This window comes from Manis pentadactyla, chromosome 2 (genome assembly GCF_030020395.1).
Source record: "Manis pentadactyla isolate mManPen7 chromosome 2, mManPen7.hap1, whole genome shotgun sequence".
NCBI lineage: Eukaryota > Metazoa > Chordata > Mammalia > Pholidota > Manidae > Manis > Manis pentadactyla.
The window spans coordinates 182093318-182110453 of NC_080020.1; the positions used below are offsets into that span (position 1 = coordinate 182093318).

A 17136-nucleotide genomic window follows, 5' to 3' on the forward strand; every position below is an offset into this window, starting at 1 on the left:
AGTAGGGAATTAGAGCTTTGGCAATATGGGGTTTGCTAAATCAGTATTAGTATATTTGCTTAGATTAGTAATTCTACATGTTACCAAAGGATTTTATGTCAAGGAAGATGAGACTCTGGTATCCAGCCTGTTCTCAGGGCCATTTCCTTAAATACCACTATTTTCTTTCTGTGGAATACTTTTCCATTTAAGATCCCATTTTATCCTTGCACACACACAAAACAAGTGTCTAATGGCTTTACCATTAGTTGACTGCAGCTGCGATATCTTCACCATGCTCAAGGCAAATTATCCTGTTGTTGCATCATGTCAGATCCTTGGCCAAATTGCTTCTAATAAGTCTTTCAAAAAAGATGTGCAAGTATTAGCTGCACAATATACTAGGATTCATCTTTCCCCAAAAAACAAAAACCTATGTATTTTTACTCTGCACACATACACTGTAACTTTCTCAGGATGCCTTATCATTTGAACTTACACATTTTAATGTTTTTGTACTGATAGACTAAGAGTAAAAAAAGTTTTCATTTAGAAGATGGAGCAAAACCAAATAATCTGTTGAAGCTAAGTATCACACTGGTATGATATTCTTCATGCCAGTTCTCTGCCTCTATCAAATGACAACAATAAAGGAGTTAACCCTTTCTACCACCTCACATTCGAAAATTCACCCTCACCCCTTTGAGAACTTTAACAATTACAGTCATAAATCAACCAGAGACCTGTGTTCCTACCTAAGTGAAAAAGCCTTCTTTAGAGAACATTTTTCACATCAACTTGAATATACATTATTATGAGCAGAATTAAATGCCAGGCAGATGGTTAACAGATTTGAAGTCAGAGCTCAAAAGAACCTGTCAGCCCAGTACCTTCTACAAAGTCTCTATCTTCTCACTTCTCTTATCTACTTCCCATCCCTTTCCACCCACCCCACAGAAGCTCAAACTTTAAGCTTGGCCAAGAACAAGACACTCACAGCCTCTCTAGGAAACTACCTGCTAACTCATGCTTCTTTGCTCTAGTCTGAAACAGACAGTTTAATACTTTATTAAAACTTTCTTTTATTTATGTAGCTAAATATGAAGACAATCTTGACTATAATATCCATTTGGTTAACATTCACAAAACTGAGGCAAAGCATTATCCATATCACTTCATAAACTGGATTCTTCTTAGCCATAATCCAATAAAAGATGGACTCAAAAAGCTTTTTAAAGAACACATATATGCTCACTGAGAGAGCTAAAATGAAGTAGTAGTCAACACAGTAGGTAAGAATACGTAAAACTTCACAAAATTTATAAGCATATCCTTCAATCCATTATTTATGAATAAGTATTTTTTAGATAGAAAATGATCATCTGAATTGAAAAAGACATTTGAAGTCAGTTTTCCAAAGACAACAAGGAAACTACTAAAGATCTTCTGAAAATAAATATACAAAAATGGGGTCAGCAAAATTTTCATAAAGGACCAAAAAGAAAATATTTTAGGTTTTGTAGGCCATATGGTCTTGATCACAGCTATTCAACTCTGCCATTATAGCATGACAGCAGTTATAGACAATTGGTAAATGAGTAAGTGCGGTTGTGTTTTGATTAACTTTATAATATAAACAAGGTGTCTAACTCTGGTAGTTTGCCAACTCCTATACAAAAATATAGATTCTCTGTTATGACGATATTTATGTGCACAACTCTGATGCAAGGCTGACATGATAAATGTCACTCTAAAGGAATGTTTTCCCATATTATATTTTCTTTTTGGTTAGGAGAGTAAGGTATGGCCTGCATTTAAAAAACAACTTATGTTCACTAAAGAAAGTTACATTTTTGAAAGGAAAATCAATCTCTATATACTCTCTATGACCAGAGAGAGAAAACCTGTCTGGAGGTGGGAGGGAGGGAGTTGGAAGGGTGTAGGGGAAGCAAGGTAAACAAACATTAACCCATGATTTACATTCTCAGAACTGTTCACAAAACCTGTTAACATACAGGGCACACTTCTGCCCTCCAGAAGCTCAGGACATAGTTAAAAGGAGCAAAATTTTTTTTTGCCTCCACATTCCAAAACCGTCTGCATTAAGTGTGTAGGGGATTATTAAGCACATTTTTTTTAAAAAGATGCTCAAAACTGAGGCTTCAAAATAAAGACATTTTTAATGAAGACTTACATTTACATAAACAGAAAAAGAACTTCACAAAGTCATTTTACATCCAGATTTCTACTTTCTATTTTTTTTTTTTTTTTCCTGTATCAACTCTGCATTTCTATTAGTAACTATGGCTCCCCATAGCCTCCTGGAAAGGATTTTTTGTCAGGACCTTGTTGGGGATGGTAGTACCGAATTGCAAAAATCCTAGGTGGTTCTGATCCCTCCTTCCCTTCCTTCCCCACCATCCAATCCTCACTCCAAGAACCCTTCTATGTATCAAAATCTTTTCTCAAAACACACAAAGGCAGATTTCTCCACTGGCAAAGCAGACCCCTGAACCTTAAAATATACTGAAAGTAACAAATCTGTGTGCCTTCCCTTAAGGTAGGCTCTATTACCAGAGAAGTTAAGTCTGTGTAGGAGAAAAAATACAAATAAGAATTAAGAATAAAACCAAACCTTTAAAGCCAAGTCCAGCATTAATTAGAAAAATGAGGTTACTTCATATAGAAATAAATTTCTAGACAAAAATTGTATTTATAAATATTTACATGCCTAAATTTATTATAATTTTAGGCCTCTACCCAAACATTTAAAAAATTCTGACTGAATCTGCTGGTTTCTTCTTAAAACTATTTACATATCCCAAAGAACTCTTATTACTCCTTTTCAGAAGAAAGTATTATTAATTCTACCACTTAAAAGCAGAAAGATAAGTTACAGTTCATTTCAAGAAAAGCAAAGACCACAATAGACCCTAAGAAACACAAACACAGTAATTGGCAAGCATTACAGGCAAGAGGAATCTTACTTCAACATCAAAAATGAGAGACTCCTTAAGGTGAATGATTAAGTGAATGCAAGTGCTTTATTTTTTAGCTTATTTTCCTTTTCCAATAAGCATGTAATTTATAATTTTAAAAAGTTTTTAAGAACAGAAAGGCATTTCCACATATGGGAATAGAAGTACTCCTAACTAGGAACTATGCTATTTTTTCATTAGGAAAAAAAATATGAGGGACTCCATTAGCTTAAGCTATCATAGATGGTATATAAATGAACGTATACAGTTATGTTCCAGTAAAACTTTACTAACGCAGTGGAGCAGCTTTCAACTTTTGCCAAATCCCTGCTCTAAACAACCTTATTTTCAAACCAAAATTAGATTATCTAAGATTACAGATTCCTTAAAGATAAACTATTCACATACAATTATTCTACACTAGTAAGTCTCTCTACCTGCAGTAAAAAGTGCTACAAGCAGCAGAGGTCAAAATTGATGATGGGAAAGGGAAGGAAGGTCAATACAGTAACAAAACCTATTCCTTAAACAATGATTTCACTTAGATTATCCACTGAACAAACATTAGCTCAGGACACAAGGTCCCCTGGCCTCAAGGTCTAGTATGAAGACAATACATGCATACAAACAACTATTACTAATTAGGCCAGCTAAGTGCCACATGATGGTAGAAATAACCACTAACATCTGAAAAATCCTTCTTGGTTTAACTTGTTTCCACATGTTTCTTAATAAAGCCTCATAACAAACCTATGAAGTACATAAAGCACTTGGTATTCACCTCATTTTGCACAAAATTTTTCAGAAGCAGAGCTAGGATTTGACCTCTGATGTTAGCAGCTTTCTGCTAGGGGCCAGTGACAGAGGTGAAAGGCATTTGGACTGAGCCTCAAAGAATGAGCAGTATTTTGACAGGTGAAGAGACCAGAGCATTCCAAGGAAACAAGACACAGTAGGCTGGAAGTGGGGGAGTACACCATGTGTGCAGGCAGTGCTGCCCTGGTTCGTGTGGCAGGTCGGGGGAACGTGGCTATAAAGACGGCTTGAAAGCTCTGGGACAGCTTTAAGTAGCTGACTTAGCGTCATGTCTGTACATGACCCTACAGGCAGTAAGAAATCACATGGTTTGGGAGAGAGAAGGAAGAAAAGGACATAAATGAAGCTCTTACTGTGTGTTTGGTACTTTCAAAAGAACTGCCTCTTACCTATGATGTTAAGTTATGAGGTAGTGTTATAGGGAGAGCAGACTTTCCTGAGTCCTCTGTGCAACTGGAAAAATGGGTCTAACAGAAGGGAAGTAAAAAACAGCTATCTGTAATTTTAGCATGAGGGGACATAGAAAGGAGAGCAATTCCTGTCTGGGTCTGTGATGGTTTTTATAGGTCCCCCATGGTACCCCACCCCCAAAGTTAAAGCGATGTCCTAAATTACCAAATTTTCCTACATTTTACCTAGAACTTACCGAATCTTCTGGAGGTCTCTGGATTTTTCCCCAATCCACAGAAGGTCCCTTTTCTTGCAAAAATCTGTGAAATAGCTTCCGAAATCCATCAAGGTCTTTTTGGGTGTGCTATGAAAACAGATGTCATTGTTACAACTAGCACAATGCTTCATATTTAATAAATACAAATATACATTATACATTTAAAATACTTCTCAATGTAATCTTATACCATTGGATCACAGAGTAGATGGTTTTTTATAATCCAATTTAAAACTGAAGAGGAAGAATAGCTAATATGAACCGTGTTTAAAGGAATACAAGAAAATAATCCTCCCCATGTCCCACCTGTATTATGTAATCTGGACACCATTTGGTCCATGGAAATTCCAAATGACTTTCTACATTTATTGACTAATATCTTTCTCTACATCTCTTAAGTAAAAATTGATCCTCACCAAAAGGAAAAGAACAAAACATAGGTAATCTCAAACAGTAAGTACAAATTGAAATTTGAAATTGAAAAGGATGTTCTACTGATTTACAAGTAGAAAAGTGAACACCTTCCTATTCTGGGAAACCTCCATGGTAGCTGACAAAGTAGTGGGGTTCTATTAGAAATGGCTCTTGGGAAAAAGTATGCAGGATATATGCTTGATAAACTAACTTTTTGGAGTTCTAACCAAACATTGGTTATCAGTGGCATTAGAATATAGATATTAGAACACAGAACAAATAAAAGTTTGTTCTAATTCTTTAAGACTTTAGAAACTTCCTAGAATTAAAAAGAAAAAAAAGACAAAGGTTTTACAATGAGCAAATGTTGAAAATCCTTAATTGTTAAGCAATCCTAAATTTTTGTAATGTCATTACATCTTGTGCTTACTTGAGGCTAGATGATCAGCAACAGCAATAGCAGCTCAGCACGTAGACGAAAGCAGAAAGCACTGCGGGGCCCTTACCTCAAACTCATGGCATGGCGCTGTGGTGAGTATTTTTTCCAGTTCCTTCTTCACAGATAGTTCTAGCTCTTGTCGAATGACTTCTTGGAATTGAGAAGCACCATCTTGAGACATGGCTTTGCTAAGATCTTAAAACAAAAATATAAAACCACCAACTGAAAAATCAGACAGCCATTCCATGGCTGGTAAGTTACAACCGATTTCTTTTTAGTGTTACGGTAAATGAAGGGCTCTTGCAGGATGTCGGTGGTGTCAAGCAGCTAGGACTATATAATCATATGGGCTCAAACCTGACTCTTCAGTACATCTATTTTATTTACTAGTGTATCTGAAAAACTAATTAAACACTTTTGGGAAGACGGAGCAGATGGAAGTATATGGATCCATCTTCACTGGAGCACACAGTTCCAACTCTACTACACCAAGCCATCAAAGCTAGAGAAAAATGAGAGCAACTAGAATAATGTTAATCTGGGTATGTTTTATGGAACATGTCCCTCTGAACTGCCTCATAAGAGAACTGAAGGGGGCTGGCAATTTCAAAGAAGCAAAAGACCCCTCCCTCCTCCAAGCCAGATGAAAAATTTAAGGGATGCTTTCTATTTTAGAAGGAGATCTACTCCAGTTTCGTGTTTCTTACCAAAGAACCCTTTGAGGGATACTGGCAATTCCAATGTGTCTCTATTTCTATGGCATCAGAAATTCACTTTAAAAGGAGAAGGGCACAAAGCTGCCTCCCTGCTTCTAGTCCCCAATTTCAGCCCAGACTTTCAGGGCTCATTGGTGTCAGACAAGACTCTCAGGGCTTTGGGGCAGAGCTGGGTGACCCTATGACAGACAGACCTCACTAAAAGGTGACAGAAATGCCTGTTAGACGAAAACAAACAGAAAAATACAGAAAAAGAAAATATCCCAGGCCCAAGTACCTTGGGAGAAATATGCCAACACAGGCTGTTTCACATACTTAGACAGTACTTATCATGTCTACTTCGTATAAAATAAGGGACAATTAGATTACTGCTTACACACTCTTTATCCTCAAATACCTAATCAATCTTATTCTATAAATATATTTTTGAGGCTTATGTTCAAACATTTTGTTTAATAACTTATTAGTTCTACAAATCTTGGTTAACTTAGCAAAAATACATTTTAATAAAACTAAAAATACTCCCCCACAAACCACACATTTTTTTCATTTGTTATCTGTGCAGGAGGAAACTCACAGAACGAAAGCCAACACAGTATTTTTTTTTTTTATCAAGAGCAGACTAATAATTAAAGAAAATGTCCTTTTAACAGAGAGACAACCAACTTCTAATTTTGCTCATGTACTTTTGATATTAAAAACCATTTAAAATATAAATAAATCCATCCCAACCGTAGTGAGCTTGGCCACATGTAAGATTCCTTTCCCAAGAGTTCTTTTCTATGAATCTTCTACAATGTTTTTTACATCTGTTTATATTTTGTCCAATTTTTGTCCCTTTTCTCATTCTGGAACAGTCATTTTACTTTCCTTACCTACTTTTAATACACAGTTGTTTCCTTTCATTGTTCTTATTTCTAAGTAGTTTTAATTACATACATTGATAAGAATTCCTTATTAGAGTTCTTTATTTCTAGTTAAAAACTAAGAAGTAAATAACTATGGGTTGTCTCTTACACTACATTCTATGGATTGGCAAATTTATACATTTCATAATTTCTAGAATTATATTTTATTTTCTTTTTTTTTTGTAGATAATTATTTTTTATTGAAGGGTAGTTGACACACAGTATTACATTACATTAGTTTCAGGTGTACAACATAGTGATTCAACATTTATATACATGACAATTCTAGGTACCGGCTATCACCATACCAAGCTGTTATAATATCTTGACTATATTCATTACATCCCGGTTACTTATTATTTTACCATTGGAAGTGTGTACTGTTTTTTTTTTTTTTGTGAGGGCATCTCTCATATTTATTGATCAAATGGTTGTTAACAACAATAAAATTCTGTATAGGGGAGTCAATGCTCAATGCACAATCATTAATCCACCCCAAGCCTAATTTTCGTCAGTCTCCTATCTTCTGAGGCATAACAAACAAGTTCTTACATGGAGAACAAATTCTTACATAGTGAATAAGTTCTTACATGGTGAACAGTACAAGGGCAGCTATCAAAGAAACCTTCGGTTTTGCTCATGCATTATGAACTATAAACAGTCAGTTCAAATATGAATACTCATTTGATTTTTATACTTGATTTATATGTGGATACCACATTTCTCTCTTTATTATTATTATTTTTAATAAAATGCTGAAGTGGTAGGTAGATACAAGATAAAGGTAGAAAACATAGTTTAGTGCTGTGAGAGCAAATGTAGATGATCAGGTGTGTGCCTGTAGACTATGTGTTAATCCAAGCTAGACAAGGGCAATAAAACATCCACGTATGCAGAAGATTTCTCTCAGAACAGGGGAGGTGAGGTTCTATGCCTCACCTCTGTTGATCCCCAATTTCTCACCTGATGGCCCCCCTGTGACTGTGCCTGTCTTAGGTTGTTCCTCCCTTGAGGAATCTTACCCGTCTCTGGCTAACCAGTCATCTTCCGGGGCCATACAGGGAAATGTTAAGTTGGTAAGTGAGAGAGAAGCCTTATTGTTTGAAATGGTTAGCTTTTTGTTTCTTTGCATATTTATACCCTGTAGCTTCTATGCCCAGCATTTGTCTTGAGGTATCTTTACCACTTGGAAGAATTATGATACTCAGTAAATTTGATATGAGGCACGAATTCTATTTAAGGGTTGTAATTAGGAAGAAGAAAAGCTATAGAAGTAGCAGGCGGCAGAAAACATGGGAAGATTATTTCTTTGACATATCTTCTTGTAGAGTAACTTCAGCATGTATAGGTTTTAATACTACTTAAATTGCGCACACACATTAACATAATAGGAGTATAGTTACATAACCAAAGCATACCTGTAATTACCAGCCATCTCCAGTGAAACCAAGAAAACCATTTAGGCACTTTAGGCATTTGTGAAAACTTATCTATGATATGGTGGATATTGTCCAACTGAACTTGAACAGTCTGAGAGAAATCAGACAAATTAAAACAACCCATTCCTGGGGAATGTTCACATCCCTTATGTTCTTTTAACAGTAAATAGTCTGTAGTTGTAGGATTTTGGAGAGCTACAATTTGCACTTCTCCTAATTCTTGATTGAGTTCCAACAGTATAGATCCAGTCAAATTTGTTGTTTTACTGTATGCACAGGCCAGCTTAGATACCTCCTTCCTTATTCCCATGGCAAGTCCAGGAACTGGTGGGATGAGTGCATCTACAGCTGTAGCAGTGCGTGGATCTTTGTTGGGGTTTTTTGATGATCATCTTCTGGCATGAGTCTTCCAGAGAGTGCTGATGTTGGAAGTTCTTTTTCATATCGTATCTTAGTTCATTTTCAGGGTAGCCCAATTAGGCTTTGATCCTCTGTATAAACCCAAACAGACCCTTGGCCTACACTTTTATATGCCCTTTATACTCTTGTGTAGAACTCATTGGAGGTTACCACCCAGCACAGTATTTTTAACATACTTTCTCAAGAGCAGAAATTAGTAAATTATGTAACTCCTGAGGCAATTTGCTTAACACAGACAGCCTCTGCCCCCTTCCAAATATCTAAAAATACTAACAATTGAGATATTTAACATAGCTCTTCAAAAATCTTTTTACACACGCTTCCCCATCACATTAAAATCTAAGAGCAAAAAAAAAACACAAAGAAATTTGGTTATACCACACAATTTAATCCTAAAACAGTCATTTTCTAACTGTGCTTTTCTTTTTTTTTAATTTAATTTGATTTTTATTTTGATATCGTTAATGTACAATTACTTGAACATTATGGTTACTAGACTCCTGCTATTATCAAGTCCCCCCCTGACATACCCCATTACAGTCACTGTCAATCAGTGTAGTAAGATGCTAAAAAATCATTACTTGTCTTCTCTGTATACACTGCCTTCCCCGTGTCCCCACACCCACTACATTACGTGTGCTTATCATAATGCCCCGTTTTCCCCCTTATCCCTTCCTTCCCACCCATCCTCCCCAATTCCTTTCCCTTTGGTAACTGTTATTCCATTCTTGGGTTCTGTGAGTCTGCTATTGTTTTGTTCCTTCAGTTTTTTCTTTGTTGTTATACTCCACAGATGAGTGAAATCATTTGATACTTGTCTTTCTCCACCTGGCTTATTTCACTGAGCATAATACCCTCTAGCTCCATCCATGTTGTTGCAAATGGTAGGATTTGTTTTCTTCTTATGGCTGAATAATATTCCATTGTGTATATGTACCACTTCTTCTTTATCCATTCATCTACTGATGGACACTTAGGTTGCTTCCATTACTTGGCTATTGTAAATAGTGCTGCAATAAACATAGGAATGCATATGTCTTTTTCAAACTGGGCTGCTGCATTCTTAGGGTAAATTCCTAGGAGTGAAATTCCTGGGTCAAATGATATTTCTATTTTTAGTTTTTTGAGGAACCTCCATATTCCTTTCCACAATGGTTGAATTGGTTTACATTCCCACCAGCAGTGTAGGAGGGTTCCCCTTTCTCCACATCCTCACTAACATTTGTTGTTGTTTGTCTTTTGAATGGTGGCCATCCTAACTGGTGTGAGGTAATATCTCATTGTGGTTTTAATTTGCATTTCCCTGATGACTAGCGATGTGGAGCATCTTTTCATGTGTCTGTTGGCCATCTGAATTTCTTCTTTGGAGAAGTGTCTGTTCAGATCCTGTGCCCATTTTTTTATTGGATTATTTCTTTTTGTTTGTTGAGGTGTGTGAGCTCTTTATATATCTTGTATGTCAACCCTTTATCAGATCTGTCATTTTTTAATATATTCTCCCATACTGTAGGATGTCTTTTTGTTCTACTGATGTCATCCTTTGCTGTATAGAGGCTTTTCAGTTTGATATAGTTAGACTTGTTCATTTTTGCTTTTGTTTCCCGTGCCCGGGGAGATATTTTCATGAAGAAGTTGCTCATGTTTTTGTCCAAGAGATTTTTCCCTGTATTTTTTTCTAAGAGTTTTATGGTTTCATGACTTACATTCAGGTCTTTGATCCATTTTGAATTTACTTTTGTGTACGGGGTTAGACAATAATCCCGTTTCATTCTCTTACATGTAGCTGTCCAGTTTTGCCAAGACCAGCTGTTGAAGAGGCTGTCATTTCCCCACTGTATATCCATGGCTCCTTTATCATATATGAATTGGCCATATATGGTTGGGTTTATATCTGGACTCCCTAGTCTTTTCCACTGGTCTATGGGTCTGTTCTTGTGCCAGTACCAAATTGTCTTGATTACTGTGGCTTTGTAGTAGAGCTTGAAGTCAGGGAGCGTAATTCCCCCTGCTTTAGTCTTCCTTCTCAGGATTGCTTTGGCTATTCGGGGTCTTTTGTGGTTCCATATGAATTTTAGAACTATTTGCTCTAGTTCACTGAAGAATGCTGTAGGTATTTTGATAGGGGTTGCATTGAATCTGTAGATTATTTTAGGCAGGATGGCCATTTTGACAATATTAATTCTTCCTAGCCAAGAGCATGGGATGAATTTCCATTTATTACTGACCTCTTTAAGAGTGTCCCATAGTTTTCAGGGTATAGGTCTTTCACTTCCTAGGTTAGGTTTATTCCTAGGTATTTTATTCTTTTTGATGCAATTGTGAATGGAATTGTTGTCCTGATTTCGCTTTCTGCTAGTTCATCATTAGTATATAGGAATGCAACAGATTTCTGTTTTAATTTTGTATCCCACAACTTTGCTGAACTCAGGTAGTAGATCTAGTAGTTTTGGAATGGATTCTTTAGGGTTTTTTATGTACAATATAATGTCATCTGCAAAAAGGGATAGTTTTACTTCTTCCTTGCCAATCTGGATGCCTTTTATTTCTTTGTGTTGTCTGATTGCTGTGGCTAGGACCTCCAGAACCATGTTGAATAAAAGTGGGGAGAGTGGGCATCCCTGTCTTGTTCCTGATCTTAAAGGAAAAGCTTTCAGCTTCTCACTGTTAAGTATAATGTTGGCTGTGGGTCTGTCATATATGGCCTTTATTATGTTGAGGTACTTGCCCTCTATACCCATTTTGTTGAGAGTTTTTATCATGAATGGATGTTGAACTTTGTCAAATGCTTTTTTAGCATCTATGGAGATCATCATGTGGTTTTGGTCCTTTTTGTTGATGTAGTGGATGATGTTGATGGATTTTCAAATGTTGTACCATCCTTGCATCGCTGGGATGAATCCCACATGGATGATATTTTTGATGTATTTTTGAATTCAGTTTGCTAATATTTTGTTGAGTATTTTTGCATCTATGTTCATCACGGATATTGGTCTGTAATTTTCTTTTTTTGTGGTGTCTTTGCCTGGTTTTGGTATTAAGCGTGGTGTTGGCCTCGTAGAATGAGTTTGGGAGAATTCCCTCCTCTTCTACTTTTTGGAAAACTTTAAGGAGGATGGGTATTAAGTCTTCACTAAATGTTTGATAAAATTCAGCAGTGAAACCATCAGGTCCAGGCATTTTGTTCTTAGGTAGTTTTTTGATTACCAGTTCAATTTCTTTGCTGGTAATTGGTCTATTCAGACTTTCTGTTTCTTCTTGTGTCAGCTTTGGAAGGTTGTATTTTTCTAGAAAGTTGTCCATTTCTTCTAGGTTATCCAGTTTGTTACCATATAATTTTTCATACTATTCTCTCATAATTCTTTGTATTTGTTGTGTCTGTGGTGATTTTTCCTTTCTCATTTCTTATTCTGTTTATGTGTATAGACTCTCTTTTTTTCTTGACTAGTCTGGCTAGGGGTTTATCTATTTAGTTTATTTTCTCGAAGAACCAGCTCCTGCTTTCATTGATTCTTTCTATTGTTTTTTCTTCTCAATTTTATTTATTTCTGCTTTAATCTTTATTATGTCCCCCCTTCTTGTGCCTTTGGGCCTCATTTGTTCTTCCTTTTCTAGTTTCATTAATTGTGAGTTTAAACTGTTCTTTTGGGATTGTTCTTTCCTGAGGTAGGCCAGTATTGCAATATATTTCCCTCTTAGCATGGCCTTCACTGAGTCCCACAGATTTTGTGTTGTTGAATTATTGTTGTCATTTGTCTGCATATATTGCTGCTTGATATGTTTTTATTTGGTCATTGATCCATCGATTATTTAGGAGCATGTTATTAAGCCTCCATGTGTTTGTGGGCTTTTTCTTTGTCTAATTTATTTCTACTTTCATACCTTTGTGATCTGAGAAGCTGGTTGGTACAATTTCAATCTTTTTTAAGTTACTGAGGCTCTTTTTGTGGCCTAGCATATGATCTATTCTTGAAAATATTCTGTGTGCACTTGAGAAGAATGTGTATCCTGTTACTTTTGGATGGAGTGTTCTGTAGATGTCTGTTGGGCCCATCTGTTCTAAAACGTTGTTCGGTGCCTCTGTCTCTTTACTTATTTTCTGTCTGCTTTATCTGTCCTTTGGAGTGAGTGGTGTGTTGAAGTCTCCTAAAATGAATACATTGCATTCTATTTCCCCCTTTAATTCTGTTAGTATTTGTTTCAGATATGTAGGTGATCCTGTGTTGGGTGCATAGATATTTATAATAGTTATATCCTCTTGTTGGACTGACCCTTTTATCATTATGTAATATACTTCTTTGTCTCTTGTGACTTTCTTTGTTTTGAAGTCTATTTTGTCTGATACAAGTACTGCAACTCCTGCTTTTTTCTCCCTGTTAGTTGCATGAAATATCTTTTTCCATCCCTTTACTTTCAGTCTGTGTATGTCTTTGGGTTTGAAGTGAGCCTCCTGTAGGCAGCATATAGACAGGTCTTGTTTTTTAATCCATTCAGTGACTCTATGTCTTTTGATTGGTGCATTCAGACCATTTACATTTAGGGTGGTTATCAACAGGTATGTACTTATTGCCATGTTGGAGATCTGTCTACATGAGAATAGTTAAAAAAAAAAATTTATAGAGATGCCCTCTGCAGAATAGCCTCTTAATGTACATGATTTAAGGTCAAAATGCACAGAACCCATGTCACTATACTCCCTACCAAGCCAAGCCTAGAAAGGATGGCTGAAAGACTCACATTTAATACATGCGATCTTTGCCAACTGCAGCAAGTCCAACCTTCAGACACAGATTCAAGAAAAAAAACCCCATAGATTTAAACTTGAGTTGTGACAAATATCCCTAACCTTTGATCTTCTCATTAATTTGATATAGCATCAAATGAAAGTGAAGAACAATTTGTATTCCTTCTACTCCCTTGACAAATATGAAAAGCTTACACAACAAAAGAACCTTACAACAACCTCTTCCACACCATTCCATTGCTGTTTCCTTTCTCTGAGCAAAGTGCTGGATGAAGTTCTGTACTTTATTACAGAATAAGGAAGGGCTTTTAAGGAACAAAGAATATTCAAGAAGAAAGAATAAGGAAGTGTGCCTAATCAATGTCTGTCAAGCACCTCACACAGACCGGGAACCACAGAAGTAGGAACCATTTTCCTTTGCAGTGACCTCCTAATCCATCCTGAAGTTTTTAAGGCAGGCCTGGAATCTCTGGTAGGAAAAGAAGTACAGACCTTAGACATGTTTTTGGACTTAACATTCACAGGTTACACTTCTGGCAGAGGCAGCCATTATTTCTAACAATAGGTCAATTAAAGAATCCCCTGAATAATGCAAGATTTCTAACCCCCTAAAATGTTTCGTCCCTCCTCACTTCCTAGCAATAGAGATTTGATCCTCCTTGCCTTTAGGAATCAAACATTTCATACCTCAGTCATAAATCAAAACATTTTTAGAGATGAGAGAGAGCATTTAATCTACCCTCAATATTTTACAGATGAGGAAATGGAGGTTGAAATAGTTAAATGACTTATCTAAGGTCACAGAACAGGCTAATTGGAACCCAGAAGGAAAGTCAATTTATTCTGGGCCCCCTCCCACCACAGTCAGGTGGAAATATCCTGCTCATTTTTTCCTCCTAGTCTGGCTCTCCTTAATCCTTGGCACAAAATATTTAAATAACACTCTGCTCCAAAAACACTTCTATCAGAATGTCTTCTTATAGCCAATGGAACAGACAGGAAACTCCCCACCATATAAAAACTGGGCTTTACGAGAAGTGCATACATTGACTTAATTGCAATTTAGTTGATTTGGGGTAGAACAGGCAGTAATTTTTTTTTTTTTTTAGTTTTAATCCCACCTCAATTTCCTAATTCTTCCTTGTTCACAAGAACTAAATTTCAACATCATGGACTTTCCCCTATCCAAATGGAGCCAAAAAAAGGGGGGACAAGGAGGAAAGCAATAGAATCAAGAGGTTAAGAGACATTCAATCTACCAAGTGATTGTTTTTGTTTTTTAGTTCAGGTATTTCATTTCAAGAAGCATACACAATGCCCTACCCTGACATCCTGATACTAGCACAAACAACTTCACATACTATAGTAGAAAGCAAGCTTCACAATGCACAGGCCCTGGGAAGACTGCAGAAAGAACTACTCCAAATGCAACAAAGTGGGGAGGAGCCCTCCCCAGGCCACCTCCCACCACTCATTAGACAGATCTGATCAGTCCCAGCCTTCTTTGAAACCCACCCTGGGAGGTACCCACAGTCAGAGAACTGGAGAGTTCACTTAATCTTATACCAGGAAGTGACTTGTGATCCAAGTTCAGTAAGCCCCCCTTATCCATGGGGAATGCGTGCCAAGAAAGAACCCCAGTGGATGCTTAAAATCACAGATAGTACCGAACCCTGTATATACTATGTTTTTTTCCTATACATACATACGTACCTGTGATAAAGTTTAATTTGTAAATTAGGCACAGTAAAAGATTAATGATAACGAATAAAATAGAATTATACCATAATAAAAGTTATGTGAATGTGGTATCTCTCCCCCGAAGTATCTTATTGTACTGTACTAATAATTCTTCTTGTGATGAATAAAATACCTACGTGATGAGATGAAGTAGGTAAATGACATAGGCTTTGTTAGGTTACTACATCAGAAGTAGAGTCTTCTGCTTCTGGACCACAGCTGACTGCGGGCAACTGAACTGTGGGAAGTGAAACCATGGATAAGGGGTGACTACTGTAAGTATAAAACTTCAAGAATGTAGTGACAACTGGAAATAAACATGAATAAATTTGAGAACATATACTGACTAGATTTATGACCAATTAAAGCGAACCATCCTCTTCTGGGTTTCACGGCAGTCTTTGAAACTCAGTTATTTGTGAATGTGAATACTCCTTCTAGAAAAGCTATTCTTCTTTGGATTGTTACCCAATATTACCCTCTATCTTCTGCTTCTTCTCTGACCAGACCTCAGTTTCCATAACTGGCTCCTCTTTCTCCTCCTCCTCCTCCCTGGGTTTCTTAATATTCTGTCCCCAGACCATTTCTCCCCTCAATTATTCCCTTACCAGTCTCCTTACTGATAACTCCCAAATATGTGCCTCTCATTCCGTTCTTTTTTCCTAAGCTCCAGGCTCACATTCCCTTCAGCTTTCTAGAACTTTTGCCTCTGGACACTCAGCTGGCTACCTCAGACTCAGCATGTCCAAATCATCCAAACTAAATTCATCTCCCTGCCCTCCCTGTTCCTTGTAGCATTAACTAACATTCTCCTAGTCACTACTAGGTGATCTGAAAATCTCACACACAGTCACAGCTCTTCCCTCCTTTCTCCTAACATTACATCCAATCCAATAAATTACAATTCCATTCATTGCCTTCTTCTCCCACTGTTACCTTAATTTCCCTCTCATTTTCACTCTCCTGGTCATGACAACAGCAGCTTTCTAACTAGTTGGCCCACCTGTCACTCTAATCTGGTGCTACCAAGTGGAGTGGACAGGACCCCTTAAGCTGCAACCCCTATCATACCACTTCTCTCCCTCTTTTCATGGTATTTTCATTTGATGGGCAATAATACAAATTTCTTAGCCAGGCATGTCTTAAAAGCAAAATTGAAGTACCTTTTGAATAGCCAGGGATGATAAAAGTGCTAAAACAAAATGTCTAAAGGCTATAATTTCCTACTCCGTTTATGACATTTCAATAGTGCCTCTAAAACTTTAATGTGCATACAAATCATCTTGGCAGCTTGTTAAAACACAGATTCCTGGGCAAGCTCTCAGAGATTCTGACTTAGTGGGTCCCGAATGGAGAGAGCATTTCTAATAAATGCTGCCAGTATTGCCTTGAATAGCTCAGATACAGATTATACTCCACTTATCGTAATATGCTTGTAAGAGCCATGCAAATCATTCTCCCTACCCCAGTGCTATTCTGTCACCTGTTCTCTGCCCCAAGGCCATGTGACTCGGAGATGGCACCAGGCCCAGAATTGTCTAAAGCCTTTCCAGTGATTGGTTTATGCATAAAACATAATTATGGTTCTGGCCAGTGAGCCACAAGGGTATAGTCTGCCAAAGGACTTTGGAGAAATGTGCTCCTCACTGAAAAATGAGACATGGGAAGCAATACAACCTTTTCCACTCCTGGACATAATAAGTGTGGGTCCACCCCCTCACCTCCAGTTTCTTCTGTCATTTGGCAACTTTGAAGGAAGCTGACCCAAGAATGAGACAGATATGCTTAAGAAAGCAGAACACAAGAAAGGAAAGACTGATGCAGTCTTTGTACTGATTTAACCTACCCCGGAACATCCTATTTCAAGATTCACGAGATT

General features: G+C 37.1%; 1 protein-coding gene and 1 long non-coding RNA gene across 5 annotated transcripts in view; one reads left to right on the top strand and one right to left on the bottom strand.

The window, feature by feature from the left end:
* Positions 1–17136, bottom strand: part of UGP2 (UDP-glucose pyrophosphorylase 2) — a 55976-nt gene that overhangs the window by 28862 nt on the left and 9978 nt on the right. For all 4 annotated transcript variants that reach the window (XM_036890453.2, XM_036890451.2, XM_036890450.2 and 1 more), the window contains exons 2-3: positions 5361–5488; positions 4420–4527 (exon numbers count right to left, since the gene is read on the bottom strand). In XM_036890453.2, coding sequence (XP_036746348.2) covers positions 4420–4527; positions 5361–5474 — 222 coding nt within the window. In that variant the 5' untranslated portion in view covers positions 5475–5488. The remainder of the gene's footprint in view (positions 1–4419; positions 4528–5360; positions 5489–17136) is intronic.
* LOC130682584 (uncharacterized) lies at positions 6288–9135 on the top strand. Its single transcript, XR_008995831.1, has 2 exons — positions 6288–6604; positions 8934–9135. It is a non-coding gene; the product is annotated as an uncharacterized LOC130682584 (long non-coding RNA).